A 22,171-nucleotide genomic window follows, 5' to 3' on the forward strand; every position below is an offset into this window, starting at 1 on the left:
AGGAAAATGCAGACCTATCTTTCAGCAAGTCCCATTACCACCAATTAAGCATGAATGTAGATTGCGTTCAAGCATTTTTACCACAGTCATAAAACCTGTTCTTCAAAAAACCTGAGTCCTATGCACACAAGTACAGCTGCATTGCTACTGGAGGGAATCACCCTAATGAAGATGCTTTGTAGAGGAGAGGATAACAAATCAACAATATCAGATCTTCCAAGTTATTCCTTTCTGGCCTTCCTAGTGCATTTGATCTTTTCTGGTGTCTCAGAATAAGTGACTCTGGGCAGGGACTATTTTCATTTAGTGAGCTGTACAGCACTGAACTAATACGAAGTAAACAAGACAGGTGACAATAACTCTAAATTTTCAATAAGGGATGGCTAGAAATGTGTCTAATTTTTATTTTTTTTAGTAACGAACAGGGAACAGTAGCAAGGATCAAGTCACAAATAGGCCCAGCATCACTGTAAACCACTGCACTAGTACTTAACATGGATATAGAAATTACAAATATGTTAACATGATTAGTTCTCAGGCAATGATCAAAAATACAATAAGGTCAGCATGAATCTAATAGGATGCTACTAAACCAACCAGCCAAATGTCCTTCAAAGTAGAGTGACTCCCATGAAAACAAAAATAAAATGGCTGGAATGACTGATTTCCCCTCAGGTCTACATTTATAGACCAGACGTGGGCACAATCTGCCACTCCCATTCCTGGGTGTAGTTCTGCCCTTTCACTCTTGGGATGTTTTTGTGAAGGAGGAACACCACTAGTTGCTAAAAACAAGAGCTGCAGTGCCAGGGAACAAATCCCCATAATCTCCATGGATGCCTGTATCTGGTGGAGGCCTGTACACAGCTTGGGGTTCCCACAAGAGACAAGGCTGAAACCCTATACGGTGTGACACTCTTCAACGTCCATTGTTCAAACTCTTTCCCAGCCTCCCCTGACTCCTTGCTCCATTGGGGTGACCTGTCTGGGAGCTGTACCGCTTTCAAGATGCTTCCTTTGGAGTAACTATCACTCAGGATTGGGATTTTGGAACTTGAGATAAATGTTTTAGTTTGTTTGTGCAGGGGGCTCTTTCCATCCACCCAACCCATGTCTTTGTCCTTATGTCCTTCCTCTTCTCCAAAAGAGTACTAAGGTATTTAACTCCTTGCCTCCTAGATTAAGTACCAAAGTGACACTGCAGAAGGCTAACTGGGAACCTTGTCCTCTTGCATTTGTCATTGTTGTCCTGTCTCTTCTTCATCTGAACAAGTTGTGCTAAATTTCTCAGCTAGAAGACTTTTATAATGATAAAGAGAGAGACACTCTCAAAAATAAAACGCCTCAGTCCTTTCAACACCAGACCAGAGGATAGTAATGTGAACGAAGTGGTAATCTTGTTTCTTCCCTTTAGGGTTCCTCTCAGGATGCCATCTACCATGTTGCAGTCACTGTGGAGACAAGAAAAGACACCAGTCCCTCAGCTTATCTACTGCTGTCTCTATATACTGGATAATTTACCAGAGACATGAGCAGACATAGCTCATAGGGCAAAACTCAAAGGGTGGTCCAATTAAAGAAATGTACTTAGATGGAACTTTATTTATTTTTTCAAGTGGAAGCTTGATGTATTTCTGGACAACAGCACTGCCTAGATTGGTAAGTATTTTCAACTGATCAGTACCTTGACCCCTTTTTTATTAACCTGGCAAAGCAAAATTACCCTTGAACTATACACAGTCCGAGTTTTGATCTTCTGGAGTAAAGCAATTTGAGTTAGGTGAACACTAAAGCATCTGAAGTTTTTGCCCAGCATACCTGGTTCAAACAGTGTGAAAGTAATTACAGTGTCACGTGAAACTAATACACCTTCTCCTCCATCCCCCCAACTCCACAAGCAACATACCGGTGTGGCTGTCCTACCAACTGGCCCCTCTTCGGTTCGATGCTTTCCCTGATGAGGGAGCTCTGAACTCTCCCGGTAGTCTCGGCCCTTGGTAGTCTGCATGTCTAGTACTGCCCGGCTCTTTGTAGGAAGAGGTGGTTTGCTGAACTGTCCCTGACTGCTTGGACCTACTTCAGACCTTGAGGGCTTGACTGGTTTTTTCAGTGGTGCTGGGTTTTCTAAGGAGGCAGTGGGCTTCTGCTTGCCCTGAGCCTTTTCACTTATAGTCTTTTCCTCAGATTGGCTGGAGCAGGTGTAGGACCGGAATCTGGGTGTGGGGGTCAGGAAAGGAGGGGATGGCTGCTTGTTGGAAGACTTGCTGCTGTCGGCATCTTGTGGCTTAGTGAGAAGGGAGCCATGATTCGGAATAACTGGGTGCTCCTTTCGCAAGACTGCGGTGTAGTCCTGTTCCTTCTTGGATGCCACCTTCCCCTTAGAGCTCATGGCACCGTACAGTGGGTTGTCAAACATCTCGGGCTTCTGCTGAACTTCCTCTTGAAGCAACGGCTCCGCCACACTTTTTCCCATGTCAGCTGGCCTACAACCGTCAAGGCAATATGAAAATGACAGGTGTAATTAGGAGTGGTCAGTGAGGGACTTAAAGAAGGGAGAGTGAATAGAAAAGTGACCCTGAGAGAATGACGCTGGCTGTGCAGAGGGAAAAAGGAGGTGCAAGGAGATAACAGAATACCAGTCAAACCAATGGGGACAGAACAGAATGGTGCAGATTTTTTGCTTTGTATAAGCTTTATTGATAGGAGAGCTGAGGATGGGTAGGCATGGTGCTGGGCAGCCCTGGTGCTGGGTAAACTCCCCCCAGAGCTCAGTCCTGACAAAACTTAGTTTCTTTTTAAACAGAGATTAGCAACGGAGCCCAATTGTGCCAAGTGCTGTGATGGTTTTGAGAAGAGCACCAATGTGACTGAATTAATAGATCTCTTCACTTATGGCGGAGGGGATTGGAATGGAGGTCTCTAGAATGTTAGCATAAGAACTCCCACCACACCAATGTCACAGTTAGGCCATTACAACCAATCTCCTCTTTCTACCCATGCCAGGTGGTTCAGGGGAAGGAATAAAGCATGCCTCGAAGCACCCAGCTGCACAGTAGCTGTGTATTGCAGGGGTGAGAGGGTTACTTTGTGTTCAGTGAAGCCTGCAACCCCTTGAATTAAAACTAACGGAAACCTCACGCCTGACTGAGAGTTGCTGTAGAACGGGATCAGGGAGGTTCTGTGGGTGCTGCACTGGTGAGGCTTTCACCAGGTGATCACATGACAGCTTGAACACTCAAAGGGCAACTCTGCTCTTATTGGACAGAGTGGAATGGGGGGATGAATGGCACATGTTCAAGGGAGATTGCGAATGAGCTCCATTCCTCACACCGGATACCTTTCTTGAACAGTGTGAAGTGGCATTCTGTGCGGGGCAGCGGAGCGTTGGAGAAAGGCAAGGGAAGAAGCAGTAAGGAGAGTACCATGGAAGAGGGGGCCAGTGCTTGGGATGGAGGCTCCTGTTAACTCCATTTTTGTAGAGTGGCAAAGGGGTTTACTAGGAAACTGCATTCCAGTCTCAGATAAAAACCCAACACAATGGCTCCATTAGAAGAAATGGAATGAGGACGAGGGTTACATGGGTGCAGTGTAACCTAATCACCAAGAAGCTTGGCAAACAAGGAATATATATGATGGATGGATTTAAATTCTGCATCAAGGCTGGTGATTACTCTGACACCTGGGCACTAAATTCTGAAACAAACTAGAATTGGCTGAGCTGCACAGAAGTGCAGCCGAAAGCATGGCATGCAAACACGAGGGTGCGCTCCTTCTGCCAGATGGGAGGGGGCTATCCTACACTCTCCCCTTCGCTTCTGGGTGGCTAGGGGGAGTTCTCCACCCTTTCTTTCCCCTCTCCCCACAATCGAGGTTGGGAAGGAATTACCCATGGAGCTTTGACTCTGGGCTGTAGCACAGGCCTGAGGAGTTGTTATACTAGTTTCCCTTAGCATGTGCAGGGCCAGCACCCATCTCACTCAACTTCTCTTTCTGCCTCTAGAGGTCAAGGGGCAATGGAGTAACTCACTGCACCTCCAACCCACCACACAGATAACAAAACCGTGACTGTGCTGGGGTGGGGAATGGGGGAGACCAGCAGAGCACCAGTGCCAGGGCAAAGACTCACACATGCTCTTGACTCCTGGGGCCAGAACTTCGGTTTGTTGTAGGCTGAATGGATGGTTTTGGAGACAGGGGGGACTGGGAGGAAGGCGTGGAGGTAGACTCCCTCTGTCCCATCACAGGGGTGTTCTCTTTAGGCTGCTGGTCATAGGTCCAGAAGGCAGATGGCTGGTCTGATGAAGGGCTCTGCTTAAGCTGGCCGGGTGCAGAGAGTTGCTGAGAGAAAGCGACCACCCCCATATAGTTGGGATTGCTGATGTCCGTGGGCGTGGAGCTGCTGAAAAAAGGGAATGATAAGAGGAAAATACACAGTTCCCTTCCCAAAGTTCTCATGAACAGACAGCTACTAAGGAAAGAGCCTAATGCCCATTGACTGGGACCATTTTTTTTTTAGGAGGAGAAGATAATGTGGGAGTCTTGTTGGCTGCTCCCTCCCCAGGACCTCTACAGAGGGGGCTGTCAGGTCAGGGTCATCACTCAGCCCTCAACTCACCCCCCAATAGGCTCCTGTGGTGTGAAATAGTCCATGCACTGCTCTGTAGCTGCTTATAGGGTCCAGAAGCCTTTGGAAGGGCTTCTGGGCCCTGTAGTTCAGCTGGCGGCTGCAACAGCGATATACAAAGTAAGGAGCAGATCATAATGCTGCATAGCAGGGTGCAAGCTAGTGCCGTGCTACTGCATTCAGAGCATAGAAATCTGGCCTATCTCTATGGACTGGGAGGAGAAGTCCTAGTCCTAACTGCCTAGACAGAAGATGGGTCCTGTGAAATGTATAAACTGAAGCAGTATGACCCCTTTCCTTGGAGTCAATCTGAAGCGTCCGGTGACTCGCTGGGAAAGGCTGGCAGTCTGAGTTCAGCCCCCTCGCCCAAGCCGGCAGAGTTAAAGTAGCGAGGTTACCGTAACATGTCATCCTTGCCCTGTGCGTCTGGAGGAGAGGAAGCGTTTCCCCGAAAGCGAGCAACGGCTGCTGCTTCTTTAGCCATCAGGTGAGTAGATTTTGATTTTCTGTTGGGAGGAAAGGGCCCTTTTTAGGACAGGGACAGGACCACAGCCTAATGAATCCACTGTCTGTCATTTACTGCCTTGTCAGTTTATCCCTGGTTCCACTCTCCTGTGCACAGAAGCCTACCATCATCCCATTCATTTACTTGGAAAGGCAAGGGGGGAGATCTTGACTCTGTAGCTGTTACCAGCAAAACCAAGAAGACTGGTAGTTGTAAGGGGGACATAGAAGCAGCTATCCAGCTCCTACCAGATCTGTTTTGTAATACACTCACAACCTCCAGCGAGAGCCACTCCTGCACTCAGCTCTGAACTGCAGGCAGTCCACTTCTGGGGGGTCTGAATTATCTGTTGGCTCTTTACCTGATAGATTGCTCCCACTCTTTGGTGAGATCCAGGCTGCTGATACCCTTTGGTTTCTGCCCAGCAGTCTCATCCCGTTCAATCTTCACAAAGTCTGGAGGCAAAGAAGAGGCATGAAAGAGCACTTGAGTGGGTCATAGCCTCAGCTTACGACTTCAAATCTCAGGACTCTGAGCTATGCTGTATTAATGCCTGTATCTAGCTAGATGTCTTAGCCTCTCAGAATGTCAACGCATAGACAGGACAAGGAAGGAAGGAGGTCTTCCAAAAGGAAGCTGTGCTGTCTTATCCAGTCAGGATCAGACGGCCAGGACATACATCTTCTTAGATTTTAAATAGTGCAGCTATTATTACTGTAATGCCATTAATGGACATCGTGCTTTACTGACAAGTAGAAGACAAAGGTGCCTGCCCCAAAACACTTGCAACCAAAAGCCCTGATCCTAGACACACTTATGCATCTGCATAATTTTACGCAGTGATAATTCCAGTGAATTTAGCAGGACTCCTGATGTGTAATATGAAGCATGTGTACATCTGTGTCCTACCTCGGAGGGGTGCTGGGAGAATTAAACAACATTTGTAAAGGGTTTTCAAACTGTAAAATCCTACAGCAGCAGGCATTTGAGGATGATGGTTGAGCCTTTGTGGCTGCTGCTGCCTACTTCGTTATTACGGTTTCGAAGCATGAGCCTGCATGTTAGTTTCTCCTGAGCAGAGAGCAATGGGAATTCATTCCTAGGAATGGAATTTAATATATTTCTATCCTCTTTAGAGACTGCAGTAGCCACATTCTGGGCATGGCAGGCGTCCAGTTGTGCTGCAATACAGACATTCAAAGTGCAGTTTTTATTACTAATGAAAATACATGGTAACTTTTGTGGTCTGAAGCGTGCTGCTGTGGGGTGAAGAGAACAATACCTAGCAAGCTAGAAAAGGAGGTTAATTTTCCTTTAGCTGAGCAGCTGCAGTTTGAGAGTCCTTAGTGCCCTTTCCCATGTACCCGCAGGTGTCTGGACCAGAAGCAAATCTGCCTCCCTGTTATGCAGCCATCACACGCGGAAAAGCAGTAATATAATTCAACAAAGTCTGCATTAGTGCAAGACAGGTAGAGGGCTCCCTCGGTCTGTTAATTCACATGCAGAAGGAAGAGGAGGACCTGACTGTGACGGCTGTGTTTTTCTGGAATTGCTCAAGTACAGTCCCTAGGAAGAGATTGATCATCTTTGGATCCCAAGGGCCACTACTGAAAGCTATTGGCTGTTATGAACTAAAAAATGCTGCTAAAATAAGCTCCAGTTCTTTAACAGGAATCAGATCAGGCCCTTCTGGATAAGATCGCAGTAATCTAGAGTGAGCCCTCCAAGGGCCAGATTCTTACCATACAGTTTCTCTCTCTGCTTTCCTTGCGATGTCTGTAACTTGATTTCACCTTGGAAGACCCCTGTTCTCTCACCATGGTGCGTTAGCACAGTATGGAAGGGGACTAGCGATTCTGTAGCTTCTATTCTCAGGGCAATGCAGCCCTCACCTAGAAGATAGGGAGGAAGCCTGGAGCTGAGAAATGACTAGCATCGTCTCTCTCTGTCACTTCAGTCATCTATTATCTCTGTACAAACAGAACAAAGGGACCTTCAAACGTGACTGGAAAGAGAATCTCTGCTTTAAATCATAATATGGATTGTGTGATATCTGCAAACTCAGGGGGGTAAGGAGCATTCACTTCCCTTTCTCAGGCACTCGATAAGGATTTGTACAGGACACTTCAGACACCATTAATGACTTGGGCTCTCTGAGCTTCCATTATTGTTCAGAACAGTTTGTGACCCTCGTCTGAACTAAGTGGATGCCAACAGAGGGCCTCTCTCCAAGTCAGGACTGCACTCCTTTGGATGAGCAGAGTGTGATAGTGAATTTCTCTCAGGCCCTGGAAAAAGTGGTCTCTTATCCATCAGATACGGAGTATGCAAGTGAAGCAGTATTTGCTAGTCCTGGATAAAACCAATATGACAGAGAATGAACTCAGCTCTTATCCCAGCGGGGCACATTTCCTTTAAATCCCTGTCATTTTCAGGCTGATCCAGTTTGCACAGATGATGTCTATAGTGCTGAGTCTTTTAATCCTCATTAGCACAGAATGTTGCACACGGCCTGCATGTCATATGTATTAAGCTCTACATCAGAATACAGCGCACCGTAACGCCTCCAGGCTGTAATAATTACTGCCATTCTCTCCCACTCTTCCGGTGATTTGGAACAATCTAAGGAGAGCTTGACTCATACCCTGCATTAGAACTAGGCACTTACCATACGATTCATCACTGTCTGAAGACTTAATGCTAATCAGGATGTGCTGGTCCAGCAGGTACTCCGGGTCTGAAATAATCGGAGTCAGCTGCAAGGACAAGCCCACAGGGGTCAATACAGTGGAGAGGAAAGCACACAGAAATAAAGTTCGCCCTTTGTACCTGGGCCCAGACTGAGCAAGGCTCAACCAGACAGGGCCCTGAGGATTCCTGCCAATTTAATGCACAATCCAGCCCTCTTCAATGATGTTTGAAGATGTAAGATTGAACACAAGCCATTTCTAAAGTACCCCCTTCCCAATCCCAGGGGGGAGGCTGCACATCAGACATTTACACCCAGCACCACTGCAGTACTTCCTTTTGACTGAAAATCCCCAGGCGGAAGTGATTCGGAGCCTAATTTCAATCTGCTCCACACTATGTGGCTATCGCTCTGTTCACTTACTTTAAGATCATGGGGGTTGCCCTCCAAGGCCCTGCAGAGCATTCCCCAAACTACCTGGCCAGGCCAGCCTTTCTGAACCCAGCAGTTCTCCTCTTGGATTATCCACAAGGGTAATTCAAGGCTCAGTCTTGCCCAGCCGAAAAGTGCCAGTGCTGCAGCTTCTCCAGCCCCTGCCAGTGCAAGGAGCAGAAGAACAGCGACTAGCCCAAAAACTGAATTTGGGTCTCTGACAATAGCACAGAATACTAGTGCTCGCCCTTTGATGGTCCTTTTGACACAGGCTTGCCCTCTGGTTTAGAAACAGGCAAATATTTTCTACCATATGCACCTTATTTTTTTTAAGAGGCCATTTCCTTCCTGCGTTGGTAAGAGTTCCACACTGGAAGAGTGGCGCATTTAACCTGCGCTGAACAAAGCACTTTCCCAATCCGAATGCCTGGGCCTTTTTCAAGGATACCAACAACCATCATGGACTAGCAGGACAAAGGAAACATGGAAACTGGTGATCTTCCTGCTGCTTTCCAAAACGGAGCCTAGCCCTTGAAACCCATTTTTATATGAACAAAAGGTTTGGTTGCTGTTTATCAAACATGCAGACAGAGGATTTCTCTGAAATGGGTGTGAAAAAATATTTTCCACTTACCTTAGGAAGGGCCTCAATGAACTTCACCACCAGTTCCCCTTCATTCCCATCCTCATTTTCCCCTTCCTGGCTCTTCACAAAGCCTGCAAAAAGTGATGCAAAAGGAGATCATTGGCCAGGCAAGAAAGAGACCCCCCCGACAGCAAGAACTCAGTAGCAAAGATGCCTTCAGATGCTGGATCCCAAAAGGACCTGCTCTGATTTTTCCTCTTTGGACACAAGATTTTGAAAGCTCTGGGTTGCTTGAGGGCTGGACCTTGAGGGAATGCTTCCCTAGTAAGTTTTCAAATGACCTTAATGTGTAATCGTTAAGTGATTTTATTTTACAGTCAAACTTGGCATTAAAAGACTCAGTACAGGCATGGACAGGAAGGTAAGAACATGACAGCTCTTCCCACACCACTCAAGATAGCATACTTTTGAAATTCTAATTTAAGCCTGGTAATACGCTGTTTCCATAGAAATTTATGCAAATTTTGATGCAGCCAAAAAATAATCTTTTCTGGAACTGTCTTTGACACAGCTCTCTGATATGAGGATAATGTGATGAAGCATACAGCAGAGGCATGCTGTCCCACTTACAGGACTGGCCCTGCGACAGGGAATAGCGTAACAAACACAGCATGGGCGTATGGTCTCACATTACATACACAGCTGAAACTACAACCTTGTAGCTGTGGAATACAGGATACAATTTTCAGCACTGAAATGCAGAACTATTCACAGAATCATCTCAGTGGAGTTCCTTTCACTTTCATTTGATCCTCCCATTTATTCTGTTGAAACCATAGGAACCAATTAATTAATTAATTATTTTTTACTGAGAGTAGCACAAATATTAGTCCCTTTATTCTGAAAGCATACGATTACTTACGGCAGCATGATTGGAAATGTAATCAATGGACTGTTCGCTAAGCAAAGATTTTCCTATCTGACAAGCGAGAACACCAAAGTTCTCTCGTTAAGAGAGACGAGCAGATTTCCAAATAAGACTGAAGAAAGAGAACAAGGAAGATCCTTGTCGATAACACATTATTACAGCTATATGGCTGCATTGCTCAGATTTTGTCAGTAACAATATAGAGCGACATACAAATCACAACATACCCGTAACATCCCCCGCCCCCTCTCTGCAGTCACACTAATAACCTACACGGCCCGTTTATTTTGATCAAAGTGAGAGGAAGGGAGCTGATCAAAATAAGCAGAGAACGTTGTAAGGAACAGAGGAGGAGACAGGGAGATTGTTACTTTCTAAACAGCTGGAGTGGAACTCAATGTAGAATTTGGTCTGGGACTTGGTCTTCAGAGTGGCACAGCAGCGCAGGAATTCTATCTGCCCCTGGGACTCTGTGTACTTGGAATCTAGAAAAGGGAAGGACGCCCATTCAGTTCCAAAAGAACACTAACAATTGCACATTTTCAACATGACTCTCTCGGAGCCACGTTTCTTGTTCAATGTATGCAACACATTTATATGAATCTACATATTTCTTGCATGCCCCCACCCTTACTAACCATTCTTTGAAACAAACTGTGAGGTGACCCCAACTTCAAATGTAGCAAAGACAGGGCTGTGGTCACTGGTCATGATGTCACTGGTGCAGCCTGCCAACGAGAGGGGAAAGGCAGTTAATGCCACGGGTTTCTGTTCTGACCCAAAGAGATGACTGTAATATAATCGTCATTCAGTAGCTTGCCAGAAAAACATAATTGTGTCACGGTTGTAACTGTCTCTTCTAATCTATGGTATTTCTAAGTCTCCTCATCTTGGAATCTAGGCATCAGACACAGTTATGTAAACCAGTGGTGTGCAAACTGGGGAATGGGGGGGGCGCAAGAGATTCTCTTGGGGAGCACGAAGAAATTGGGAAATATCCTGCAGGTTCCAGCGGGATAAAAATAGAGTGGGTATTGCGGGGGCGAGACAGGAGCAGGATTAAAAAAAATAGTCCTCCTGCATTGCAAACAACATGAATGTCCCAGCCAGCAGCCACCGCCCTCCAGCCACCCAGCTCTGAAGGCAAGGCCACCACCAGCAGCAGGGCAGAAGTAAGAGTGGCAATGCTGGTCAGCACTGTCCTGATAAAATGGGTGTTATACGATTTCCCTCCATGATGTTATTAACACATGTTCCAAACTCCACAGCCCTGCCCAAACTGAGGTTGGCAAACAGGTCTCTCCTAGACAAAGGAATGTGTGCTTGCCTTAATTTGCATTTAAGCAGTAAACAGAGTCATCAAGTGGGGATGGAAACAAAGAAAGCTCAAGCAGGTGAGAAAAAGCCAGCAGGGAATATCCCTCTACATAGATTCTGTCTCTTAGTTCCCAGCTAGAAATGTTTTCAAGAGGGGGACTGAAACGATAAAAAGGAGGGGCAAACACCCCAAGGGACCTCTCTCTCTCCTCCTGCCCATTGCATTCACTGCACCTGACATGACAAAGGAAGCATTCGTTGGACTCTGGGTCTAACCAAGTCTGGTGAGGGCCAGAGTGTAACCCCTGTATGGCTGGCAGGCTGTAGCTACACACAGATACCCAGGGTGTAGCCTGCATGCTGGAAGGCTCTTTGTGAGTGGACCTGGTGGAAGCTAGTTCATCAAGGCATTGTAAGGCACCCAAAGTTGCAGGGCAGGGGTAACACAGCTGCTCATTAGTCTGGGTTGTACCCTGGTATATCACAGTATCCCTGGTTCATCTTTGCAATATAAGCAGCACACCTGAAGAGCAAATCTAATGAGGAAGAAAATGGTGTAGGAACACAGCTCTGTTATTCCCCATTAGAGAACAATTCATGGCAAGGGATTCAGAACCGGATGTACTACACATGTCTGTAGCTGAGGGATGTTGGCTTGATGTTCTTAGGTTACACTGACATCCAGCAAATACAGTAGATGGAACACAAGGGGCCCAGATGCCAATTTTTCCAAAGTAACTTCATTTCCCAAAGCCACACACTGAATTATCTGCGTATAATTTGCCCTCATGGACACACCAGCCCATTTTGTCAGATAAGATTTCTGAGCACGCCTTCTTCTCATCTGCATAGTGGGCATATTAGCACTGTACTCAGATGGTTGCATCTGGGTGTGATCAATGAGACCCCAGTGCCCAATATCCAGGGGATTTTAAGGGCTCTTCTGGGATGCTCTTCATTTCTCCCCATACCACAGTGAACCTTGTTCTAGCCAAGAAAGGGTAAAGGTAACTCTCTTGGAAGCCCATCAGCCCTACTGTTAGCATCAGCTGAGGGAGGAATTCAAGAGTGATGTAAGGAACTCCCCTGCACTGGTGCGGGGGATGCTGGAGTTGAGTCTACTGAGTGGAAATACAACATGCTGGCAGTAGACACAAGACTGGGCTGACTAGTTTTTAATGACTTTTGGGAGACTCATGGAAGGTGCCAGATTGATAGCACTGGAAAGTGAACTCCTCTGCTGTCCACAGGACAGCCACAGCACGAGCAGAGGCAACGCAGGCTTCCCCACAAGCTAGTGGGTCAGATTCTCAGCTGCTGCAAATCACCATCATTCCACTAATTTCACTGGAGCAAGGCTGATTTCCCAAGGGGAGGATCTGGCCCTCTGTATTTTAGCCAGGCTCTGGAAGCCCCACCTGTAGAGAAGAAAGGTAGTTCGGTCTCCAAGATCATTCAGTGGGTAGATTGCTGGGACTGCCAGTTGGGATGGGATTTACTCTGAAGTAGGTGCCTATCAAAGAATTGGATCAAGACAATCAACACATTTCACACTGCATTCTGTCCGGGTGGGCTTCTTTGCTGCAAACCAGCCCACTCAGACAATGCCCATAATGGTCTGGCATCAAGAAGTATGGAGATCCTGCTGGTACCAGTGCTGAAAACCCTGGCTTGTTACTGCCAAGAGATTAAGGGTGTAGACTGGGATAAAATACAACATGGTTTCACAAGAGGTAGATTGTGCCAGATCAACCTGATCTCTTTCTTTGAGAAGATAACTGATTTTCCAGACAAAGAAAAGGTAATAGAACTAACCTACCTGGATTCAGTAAAGCATTTGATATAGTTCCACATGGGAAATTATTAGTTAAATTGGAGAAGATGGGGATTAATATGAGAATTCAAAGTTGGGGAAGGAACTGGTTAAAGGGAGGACTACAATGGGTCATGTGTGAAAGATGAACTGTCAGGCTGGAGGGAAATTACTAGCCTTGGAACCAATCTTATTTAACATTTTCATTAATGACTATGGCAGAAAAAGTGGGAGTGTGCTAATAAAATCTGCAGATGACACAAAGATGGGCGGTATTGCCAATATGAAGGAGGGCTGGAATATCATACAAGATTTAGACGACCTTGAAAACTGGAGTAATAGAAATGTGATGAAATTTAATAGTGCAAAGCGCAAGGTCATACACTTAGGGACTAACAACATGAATTTTGCTATAAGCTGGGAATGTATCAGTTGGGAGCAAAAGAGGAGGAGAAAGACCTAGGTGTATTGATTGATCACAGGATGGTTATGAGTAACCAATGTGAAGTGGCTATGAAAAAGGCTAATGCAATCCTAGGATGCATCAGGCGAGGTATTTCCAGTAGAGACAGGGAAGTGTCAGGACCATTATACAAGGCCCTAGTGAGACCTCACCTGGAATACTGTGTGCAATTCTGGTCTCTCATGTTTAAGAAAGATGAATTCAAACTGGAACAAGTGCAGAGAAGGGCTACTAGGATGATAAGAGGAATGGAGACCCTACCTTATGAGAGGAGACTTAAGGAGCTTGGCTTGTTTAGCCTAACAAAACGAAGGCTGAGGATAGATATGATTACTCTCTATAAATACATCCAAGGGACAAACACCAGGGAAGGAGAGGAGTTATTTAAGTTAAGGGCCAATGTTGGCCCAAGAACAAATGGATATAAATTGGCCGTCAATGAGTGTAGGCTTGAAATTAGATGAAGGTTTCTAACTACCAGAGGAGTGAAGTTCTGGATCAGTCTTCCAAGGGGAGTGGTGGGATCAAAAAAACCTAACTTGTTTTAAAACTGAGCTTGATAAATTTATTGAGGGGATGGTATGGGAGGTTGCCTACAATAGCACATAGCCCATTTGCGAATGGTAGTAGCAAATATCTCCAACTGCTGGAAATGGGACATTAGAGGGGAGAGCTCTGAGTTACTACAGAGAATTCTTTCCCAGGTGTCTGGCTGATGTTTCTCACCCACAAGCTCATGACTAACTGATCCCCATATTTGGAGTCAGGAAGGAATTTCCCCCTAGGTCAGATTGGCAGAGACCCTGAGGGTTTTTCACCTTCCTCTGCAGTATGGGGCATGGGTCATTTGCTGGTTTGAACTACGGTAAATGCTGGATTCTCTGTAACTTGAAGTCTTTATTGCAGGAGTGGGTGGGTGAGGTTCTGTGGTCTGCAATGGACCGGAGGTCAGACTAGATGATCATGATGGTCTCTTCTGACCTTAAAGTCTATGAGCTAGATGGTGTCATAACAACCCGTACAGTGTGGCCGTAAGCTGGAAAAGAGACTAAAACCAAGGAAGGAACATTTGTGCTGCAGCCATCTCAACTGTATTCTGCATATAAATGTATAACAGATTTCATTTTCCAGCCGTATACTGTGATAATCGAAGAGACTTAACTCCAAATTGCATGGTTTATCATGTCTCTCCTGTGCTGAGAGCCTGGCAGTGCAAGGAGATCCTACAGATGCCCCTGTGAATCATTTCTGTTTCAGACCAATTGCTTTGCTATCTACAATCTGTTATCTACCCACCATAGGATTGACACACCACGTGCACCATGGGGTATGATTTCCAAAGCACTCGATCACACCAGGACGGCAAATTGAATTTCATCTGCAAACCAAAGGAGAACTGAGGTCAAGAAGAAGGGAAAGGACAAGTTCTTCTTAAGAAGAGGAGAGAGATCACTTGCCAAAGGGCTGTGTGCTTGTTCCAAATTAGTGTTGTCCATTATTTGGCTCCTTTCAAAACAATATAAATTTTAATCCTAATTTGTGCAGGAAATGGAGAGCGATTTTTAGGTCACTTTTCTCTCTGGATGCTATTTTCCCTACACTAGCATATATTTTTGAATGGAGAGGATTATATTTTAGTTACCACCTACCCCTGTTGCTTTCTGCTTGGTGTATGCATACTTCTCCCGGGTATTTCTTTCGAAACGGTAAGTTGGAGCAAAAGTGATCTCTTCTTCCTCTGGAACAGAGAAACAGCTGGTTATTGTTCTGACTTCAGGAAAGCTCTAGGCCAGGTAAGAAGCTCAGTACTCCCCCGTCTCATCCTTGCAACATTGCTCTGGCAGAAAGAGTCTTTGAGTGGCCACGGAAACATTAGGAGAAGGGTAGAGTTAAGAGTAGAAGAGTTCAGAAACTTACCAAATTGCAGAAACACCTTTTGGTCTTTTTTCTCCATTAGAAGCTGGTCAAAACCCAGCAACTCTGGATACTGCTGCTGTTTGATCTTCTGGATAATATTCTCTGCTTCCTGGAAACAAGGAAATGTCAGAGTTGCAGAAATGCACTCCACCTTCTTACAAACACTCCCTTGCTAGTGGGCAGGCTATAACATGGGACATTTGTCCATCAAACGACCAACAAACAAAATATGAATGTATACCTGACCACCCGATTCCCATCAGCACCAGACATTCCTACAGTATCACCAAGTCTCGTGCCCATCAAGGATCTACCAAAGTTTTTATAAGGCTTGCCTGTTTCCTAAGTATCTGAACACCTGTTCTGACTAGGTCTGGGCCATTATAGAACAAATTGAGGGGTATAATGAATGAGCAGAAGGGTGTTCTCCTGGTCATGGCATTCTCTCTTGTTGACAGCAGGGTTGGTGCTGTTTTGGGAATGGTTGTCATTGGGGAGAACTGGAGAATGAGGGTATGTCAGCTGGCATCATTAGTAGGCTAACGGCTCATTAATCTCTGGAGAGGGGATATGGTGACATCTTCAGCTGTCTCTCAGTGTCTCTCTAATGTCTTTTTGCAAGGGGCAGTTAGTTTGGGGCCCCTTCTCCCACCCTTTCCCAGCTCTCACTCTCTTTTCCAGGTTCCTCTAGATCAGAAGTTGACAACACCTTTGACACAATTAAAGGCACCGTCTGCCACTTCAGGAATTCTTGTCTCTGCTTTTCTGAATAGCAAGGAATCAAGAGGGGCTGCTAACCGTTGTAGGCAGTTCCACGCGGTAGTTCAAGTCTCCCAGCCAGAAGACATGAGTAAAGCGGTGAGTGATGTTAAACGGACTCAGTTTCTTATCTCCCAGTGTCAGGAAGCGCAAAATGTTCATGTAGTTCTGGTTTCGCCTAACACAACAAGAGAAGACTGCCTGTCACACTCTGTGGCCACTGGGTTCCTCAGTGCTAGGGGCTGACAGAGACTGCTGCTTTAGCACGCTGGAGCCAGTTAGACTCAAAGTACAGGAAAGATCAGGTTTTTAGCCATCATTCTTTAGAGGACCCCACACTTCCACTTCACATAGACCCTGGTGACAGCTACGTAGCCCCTGAATGCTCAGGGATGCCCCGGTCAGGGAATTGGGGCACTGGCAACGGAAGAAGTTGTCAGTAATTAGTGCATTATCACTGCACCTTCCTTGGGAAAGGGAAACAAACTATAAAAAGAAACCAGGACTGTGCTGCTTCAGCAATCAGAGACCCATCGCCAGGTGAGGGAGAATGCCCCTGGCGCAGGCACTCTAGGACAACAGCGCACTGCACCGGCAACCTCAGCAAGTCCTGGAGTAGGGGCAGGAGCGGACTTCATACCATATGCGGTTATGGTGATTATCAGGCCTGCATGGTAGCCTGCTGGGGGAGGCACAATAATTTAGAGCAGCTCCTGACTGCTCTGTTTTGTGCTGGAGGCTGTTTCTGTTCCCAGAGAAGCCTAAAATCAAAGGGGTGCAAAAGCTAGTCGAATGCCACTCTTGATCCCTCCGCAAGGCTGTGCGTTTCTGTGCTGTGCCTCCTGGCGGCCCGATACAGAATCTTACCCATCATTTTTAAACAAGACAAGAAATAAAAAGGTGCTTGGCTAGATTCTGGCAGCCACTCCAGACACTTGGGAATTTCCTTAATGGCAAGTGAAGCCCTGGCTGGCAGAGTTCCTGAACAGCAATTCTATGCCACCCGCTTGCTCGACCTAGACCTGATGCAGGGCATGTTCCCAGGAGAGCGGCAGCATGACCAACACATCTCTTCATCCCAGCTACCCTTAGCTGCCCAAATGGCTTCTTCAGGCTTCTCCAATTTACACCAGGGACGGACAGGCCCCAGGGCTACAAAGCCACAGTCCCTTGGCTGTTGCGCGGCATACTGCTTGCCCAGACCGCAGGCTCCATCTCTCTTTGTTGATAATGTAACAGGTTGGGGAATGGGATTACCTACCAGAGACACATTTCTCTGCTCCACACTCCACCCCGTTGGGGCATCCTCTCCCACTGTTCCTTGCGACGTCCCTAAGCCTGGGAGTACTGGCCCATGATGATACCATTAGCGTACCTCCACTCTTCATCCTCCCGGCCCTCTCTCAGTGTACCTCGGCCCACAAAGGAGACAGTGCCTCCTGCTGGCACTAGGGAAATATTTTCACTCTCCACATTGTGCTTGTGCAGAAAAACCTCCCAATTTCTCTCTAGACAGTGCAAATCATCAAGCTGTTTCCACGATATACAGTGGCAGCTCCTCAGGCTAGGCCAGGTGGGCCATGCCTACACTGCTTTGGGTAAAATATGTGGGATATCTCTCCACAGCTCTGAGAACATCTTTCTGTTTCCTCTGCCCACTTGCAGATGCCAGCAGCTTCCACTTCTGGTAAAGCCGGGGTTACTGACCAAATGATAATGCACTGACCAGTGTTCCCTCTAATTTTTCCCATCCACGTGTGGAATGAATTCTGTTATTGCACCAATATGTGATACATCACCTCCATATTGGTGCACATAACAAAATTCATGTGGCGGGATGGGGTCAAGGGGTTTGTAGTGTGGGAGGGAACTCAGGGCTGGGGCAAAGGGTTGGGGTGTGGGAGGGTGAGGGCCACCCGCTGAGGGTGTGGGATCTGGGGTGGGGGTGGGGATGAGGAGTTTGGGGTGCAGTGGTGCTCCCCGGGGCTACGGTGTGGAGAGAGGACTCCCTCCAGCTCTCTCTCCCTGCAGTGGCACCTGGGCTGGGGGGGAAAGGCACCTCTCCCACAGCTGTGGCAGGTCAGGGCCGGGCTGGGTTGGGGCCAGGGGAGGAGTGCCTGTCCCCGGCCATGGCAGGTTCAGGTCGGGGCCAGGGGCGGGGGCGCCTGTCCCCCAGCTGCGGCAGGTTTGGGGCCGGGCTGGGTTGGGACTGGGGGCTGCAGCAGGTCCAGGGCTTGGGGAGAGGCATCTCTCCATGCCACAGCCCTGAGCGCCTGTGCGGTGCTTAATAAGCAGCTGCGTGGCCACGCAGCTTAGAGGTAACTTAGGCACTGACTGGGGTACTCAGCAGCTTCTAGTCTGGTGAGCCAAAGCCGCATTCACAGTGAACATATAATAGATTTTAAGGCCAGAAGGGACCCTGGTGATCATTTAATCTGACCTCCTCCATAGCACAGGCCAGAGAACATCACCCAGCAATTCCTAACATAAGAACAGCCAGACTGGATCAGACCAATAGTCCATCTAGCCCAGTACCCTGTTTCTGACAGTGGTTGGTGCCACGTGCTCCAGAGGGAATGAACAGAACAGGGCAATTAGTGAGTGATCCATCACCTATTGTGCAGTCCCATCTTCTGGCAGTCAGAGGTTTAGGGACACCCAGAGCATGGGGCTGCATCCATGACCAACTTGGCTAATAGGCACAGATGGACCTATCCTCCATGAACTTATCTCATTCTTTTTTGAGCCAGTTATACTTTTAGCTTTCACAACATCCCCTGGAAATTAGTTCCACAGGTTGACTGTGGACATCAACACCTGCACTTGAAAGGCAATGACATATTTCACCTGTGTTTCTTTTCACTTCCTGAAGTCAAATGGCTGTTAACAAACCCTAAGGAGGTTCCATTAAACATGAATGATACTCCCACAGCTCCTTTATTGCCTGGGAAAAACAAGAGGCAAAAAACATCAAGAAATCAATCCACCTCCAGGCTGAGCAGTAGAAAGATAATAAAGAACATGACACTTCTGAAGTGAAATGGGGGATGGGGTAGAGGGAGAGGGAGAGGCAGACTTAATCAGTGCAGGAAGAATTATCATGTATAGAAAAATGTTCAGGGAAAGTTTTTCGGAAGAAGGCAAAATAAATAAATTTTAAGAAAGCTAATTTAATTTCCATCTGCAACCCGGAAAGGGGAATCCCTCCCACTCAGGCTGAAGTCTTTACTGGGGAAATTTATGAGCCCAGGATTGAGTAGAAAGACAATTTCCCCCTCCCACCACCCACCCCCAGGTAAAGTGGTGTCCATGTTGGTGGAGGCAAGTCTATCTAAGCAGGGCTGGGATTCACAGCGCCAACTCCATGGGTGCTCCATGGGTGCTCCAGAAAAAAATTAGCGGGTGCTTAGCACCCACTGGCAGCCAAGCTCCCTCCCCCAGTGCCTCTCACCCACCAGCAGCCCAACTGATTAACTCCTCCCCCACCCCCAGCCCCTTCTGCTTCCTGCGATCAGCTGTTCCACAGCGTGCAGAAGGCGCTGGGAGGGAGGGAGGGGGAGAAGCGGGGACGGGGCACGCTCAGGAGAGGGGGCAGACAGAGGCAGGGAAGAGGCAGGGGGCGGGAAGAGGAGGGGTGGGACTTGGAGGAAGGGGTGGAGTGGGGGTGGGGCCTTGGACAGAGCTGGGGGTTGAGAGGACGTCAGGGTGCCTATGCTGGGATTCATATTTGCCTGGTTGGGGAAGACCAGGGTCACTTCAGCATGACCCAAAGTAACCTTTCTGAGAGAGAACTGTTCATTTCAAGAGTACCCGTGGGCACAGAGTGGATGACGCTCTGATTAGATTTGCTTCTGTCTCCTTACCCAGCGTGTTTGCGATTCCTGTCTTCACATTGTCTGTGCAGATGTGGCTTATCCGATTCTCATGTTCTGGCTTGGCCAGAACAACAATCCTGATGTTCCAGAGTGTATGGATTGCTATCTGTCAGGGGATGGGAAACTGATGGTTATATCATGGCACAGAGACACCGGACACATCTGGTGTGTCCAAGGCTTTCCCAACCTACTTGGACTCACTGACTGAGATTTTTCTTTGAGCGATGGACCCATGTTCTTAGATTGTGTGGGTGGGGAGAACATGCGCAATTCCTAGCATGCAGATATGCTCACATTAATCTCTAGATCACCTTGGTTACACAAAAGACAACTTCATTTGTTCACAGGCAAATTCTAAGAGCCACTTAGGGGCCCCATACACAGTGACCTTTCAGATATGATTAAAACTGTTCCTCACCCTCACTGAAATTCAGGAGTGGTCGAACTCGCTTCTAACACAATTTAGTCAGTCCTAAACTTTATTATAACCTGGAATAAAAAGTGCCAGAGCTCACAGAGAGAGAGAGAATGAGGGCAGAGCAGTCTCAAAAGATACGCCAATAATTTTAAAATGTTCTCCTCTTAAGAGGGATGTTCCCATGGCACAGTGGCCTAATTGCAAGTAAGTGTGCTACTGTGGGGGAGGGGGTGAATCCAAGGCCAAGATCCATCCTTCATGCCCCAGCTGGAAGGCACTGGGAGGACTGGGGCTGGCTCTGTGCTCAGACTCGGCGTAGGGCATTGCTGGGAGCAGTCCATCTAGCTGATTCAAGAGTAATGGAGTCCATAGACATGTTCAGTCCCCTCTCTGTCAGCAGGATGGTCCCAGCAATGTGGCGCTTCGAGAGCAGGGAGGCGTGGGCCTGGGGCTGGTTATTCCTGTGCTGTGTGTCTCCTAGCTGCTAGGGGAGTGTGCTATCCTCACTTTGCTCTGAGCTGACATGATTCCTCACCACTTTAAAGCTGATACTGGTGATTTCCTGCAAGGATTGTCTTAGAACTTCCAGCCATTCCTTCTCCCCTTGGGGGTCCTCCTGGGTGCCAATGACATAAATGTCATGGGGGATGTAGTCAGCGGAGTCATCCCGTGTCTTTCCCTGCCCCTTGGAGAGAAACCAGGATGTGATCTTCTTTGGGGGAGGAGCAGCACCTTTAGCAGCAAATCCAAAACCACAGTGAATCAAAACACTTGCAGTCAAAACCTCAAGGCTATACACAGCACGTGAATAAAAAGGCACACAAATCCACAGAGCTATGCACACATCCAGGGGGAGACAATGGACTTTATGCCCAAATGACATACTATGGGCCAGATCCTGCTTTGTGCCTGGCAGAGGGGAAGCCATAGGGGATGGAGTTGGTGCTATGCCTCCTCATTCCTGGGGAAAAGGGGCATTGGCAGGAGCATCTTTGTACTCTGACAATTCCCATCTGTTGGAGCTGCCCATGGAAGCCACTGGCAGCCAGCTCTCACTGGCTATTCGGCTCGAGGCTGGGATGTTCCAAAGACAGCCCTGAGTTCATTGTGGCTGCAGCTGAAGATCAGGGTCTGTGAGATTAATGGCATTAACCTATCAGCTCACATCCATCAGAACAAACGTACATTCCCCAAATGGGAAAAACAGATTCATTTCGGGTTCCCCAGACAAAGAGCCCTGCTATTAAATTCTCTTTTCAATCCCAAGATGGGTGGTTTCTCCTAATCAGATGCAGAAATAGCTGGAGTGCAGTGACTGGACACTCCCCTTTTCCCCCGACCATGGTCACATTGGCATTATGGCCCCTTTACGCTGGAGCAATGCAAAGGGGCCACGGTGCATGCGAAAACCTGGCCTAGAGACTCAATTTCTCTCCTGTCCTAGTGGAACACAGTCCCTATGAGCAAGTCCCTTACTGAGTGAATAGGAAATGTGGAGTCCAAAAGTCCCCACGTGGAAGCAGGCCAATGTCAAGGTCGAGATAAGTGTCTGGAGGAATGTATGAAGGACTAGATGAGAAGGCAGCACATACCCATGTTCCAGGTCCCAATGAAGATGGTGATCATGTCAGGCTCTGGTTGCTCAGAGTGTTTATTCTTCATCTGCTGCAGAAGCTGGCAGAACCCTTCTCTTTTCTACACCCAGAGGAACAGAGAGACAGCTAATGAGATGGCTGTCTCGTTAGCCAGAATCTCAGCTTCTTCTGAAAGAAGAACTAATTGAATAGGGAAGTGCCCAGAATATCTAAAGGGCAGATCAGTCTTATCTCTACTAGTCTGCAGGGG

The 22,171-nt window shown here is 47.3% G+C and overlaps 1 protein-coding gene across 4 annotated transcripts in view; it reads right to left on the minus strand.

Moving 5' to 3' along the window:
* Positions 1-380: 380 nt before the first annotated feature.
* INPP5D (inositol polyphosphate-5-phosphatase D) overlaps positions 381-22,171 on the minus strand; it is an 80,746-nt gene continuing 58,955 nt past the window's right edge. For 2 of the 4 annotated variants that reach the window (XM_043522632.1, XM_037909760.2), the window contains 18 exons: positions 21,919-22,021; positions 20,862-21,058; positions 19,897-20,014; positions 18,881-18,977; positions 16,073-16,211; positions 15,275-15,383; positions 15,007-15,095; positions 14,654-14,735; positions 10,403-10,492; positions 10,136-10,249; positions 8,885-8,967; positions 7,798-7,885; positions 6,872-7,021; positions 5,491-5,584; positions 5,023-5,130; positions 4,127-4,396; positions 1,907-2,483; positions 381-1,451 (listed from right to left, as the gene is read on the minus strand). In XM_043522632.1, the coding sequence (XP_043378567.1) occupies positions 1,449-1,451; positions 1,907-2,483; positions 4,127-4,396; positions 5,023-5,130; positions 5,491-5,584; positions 6,872-7,021; positions 7,798-7,885; positions 8,885-8,967; positions 10,136-10,249; positions 10,403-10,492; positions 14,654-14,735; positions 15,007-15,095; positions 15,275-15,383; positions 16,073-16,211; positions 18,881-18,977; positions 19,897-20,014; positions 20,862-21,058; positions 21,919-22,021 (2,511 nt within the window). In that variant the 3' untranslated portion in view covers positions 381-1,448. Of the gene's footprint in view, positions 1,452-1,906; positions 2,484-4,126; positions 4,400-5,022; positions 5,131-5,490; positions 5,585-6,871; positions 7,022-7,797; positions 7,886-8,884; positions 8,968-10,135; positions 10,250-10,402; positions 10,493-14,653; positions 14,736-15,006; positions 15,096-15,274; positions 15,384-16,072; positions 16,212-18,880; positions 18,978-19,896; positions 20,015-20,861; positions 21,059-21,918; positions 22,022-22,171 lie in introns of all 4 variants that reach the window. The other 2 variants (XM_027820335.3, XM_037909759.2) reach the window with 1 other exon arrangement.

The sequence above is a fragment of the Chelonia mydas genome, chromosome 9 (genome assembly GCF_015237465.2).
Source record: "Chelonia mydas isolate rCheMyd1 chromosome 9, rCheMyd1.pri.v2, whole genome shotgun sequence".
NCBI lineage: Eukaryota > Metazoa > Chordata > Testudines > Cheloniidae > Chelonia > Chelonia mydas.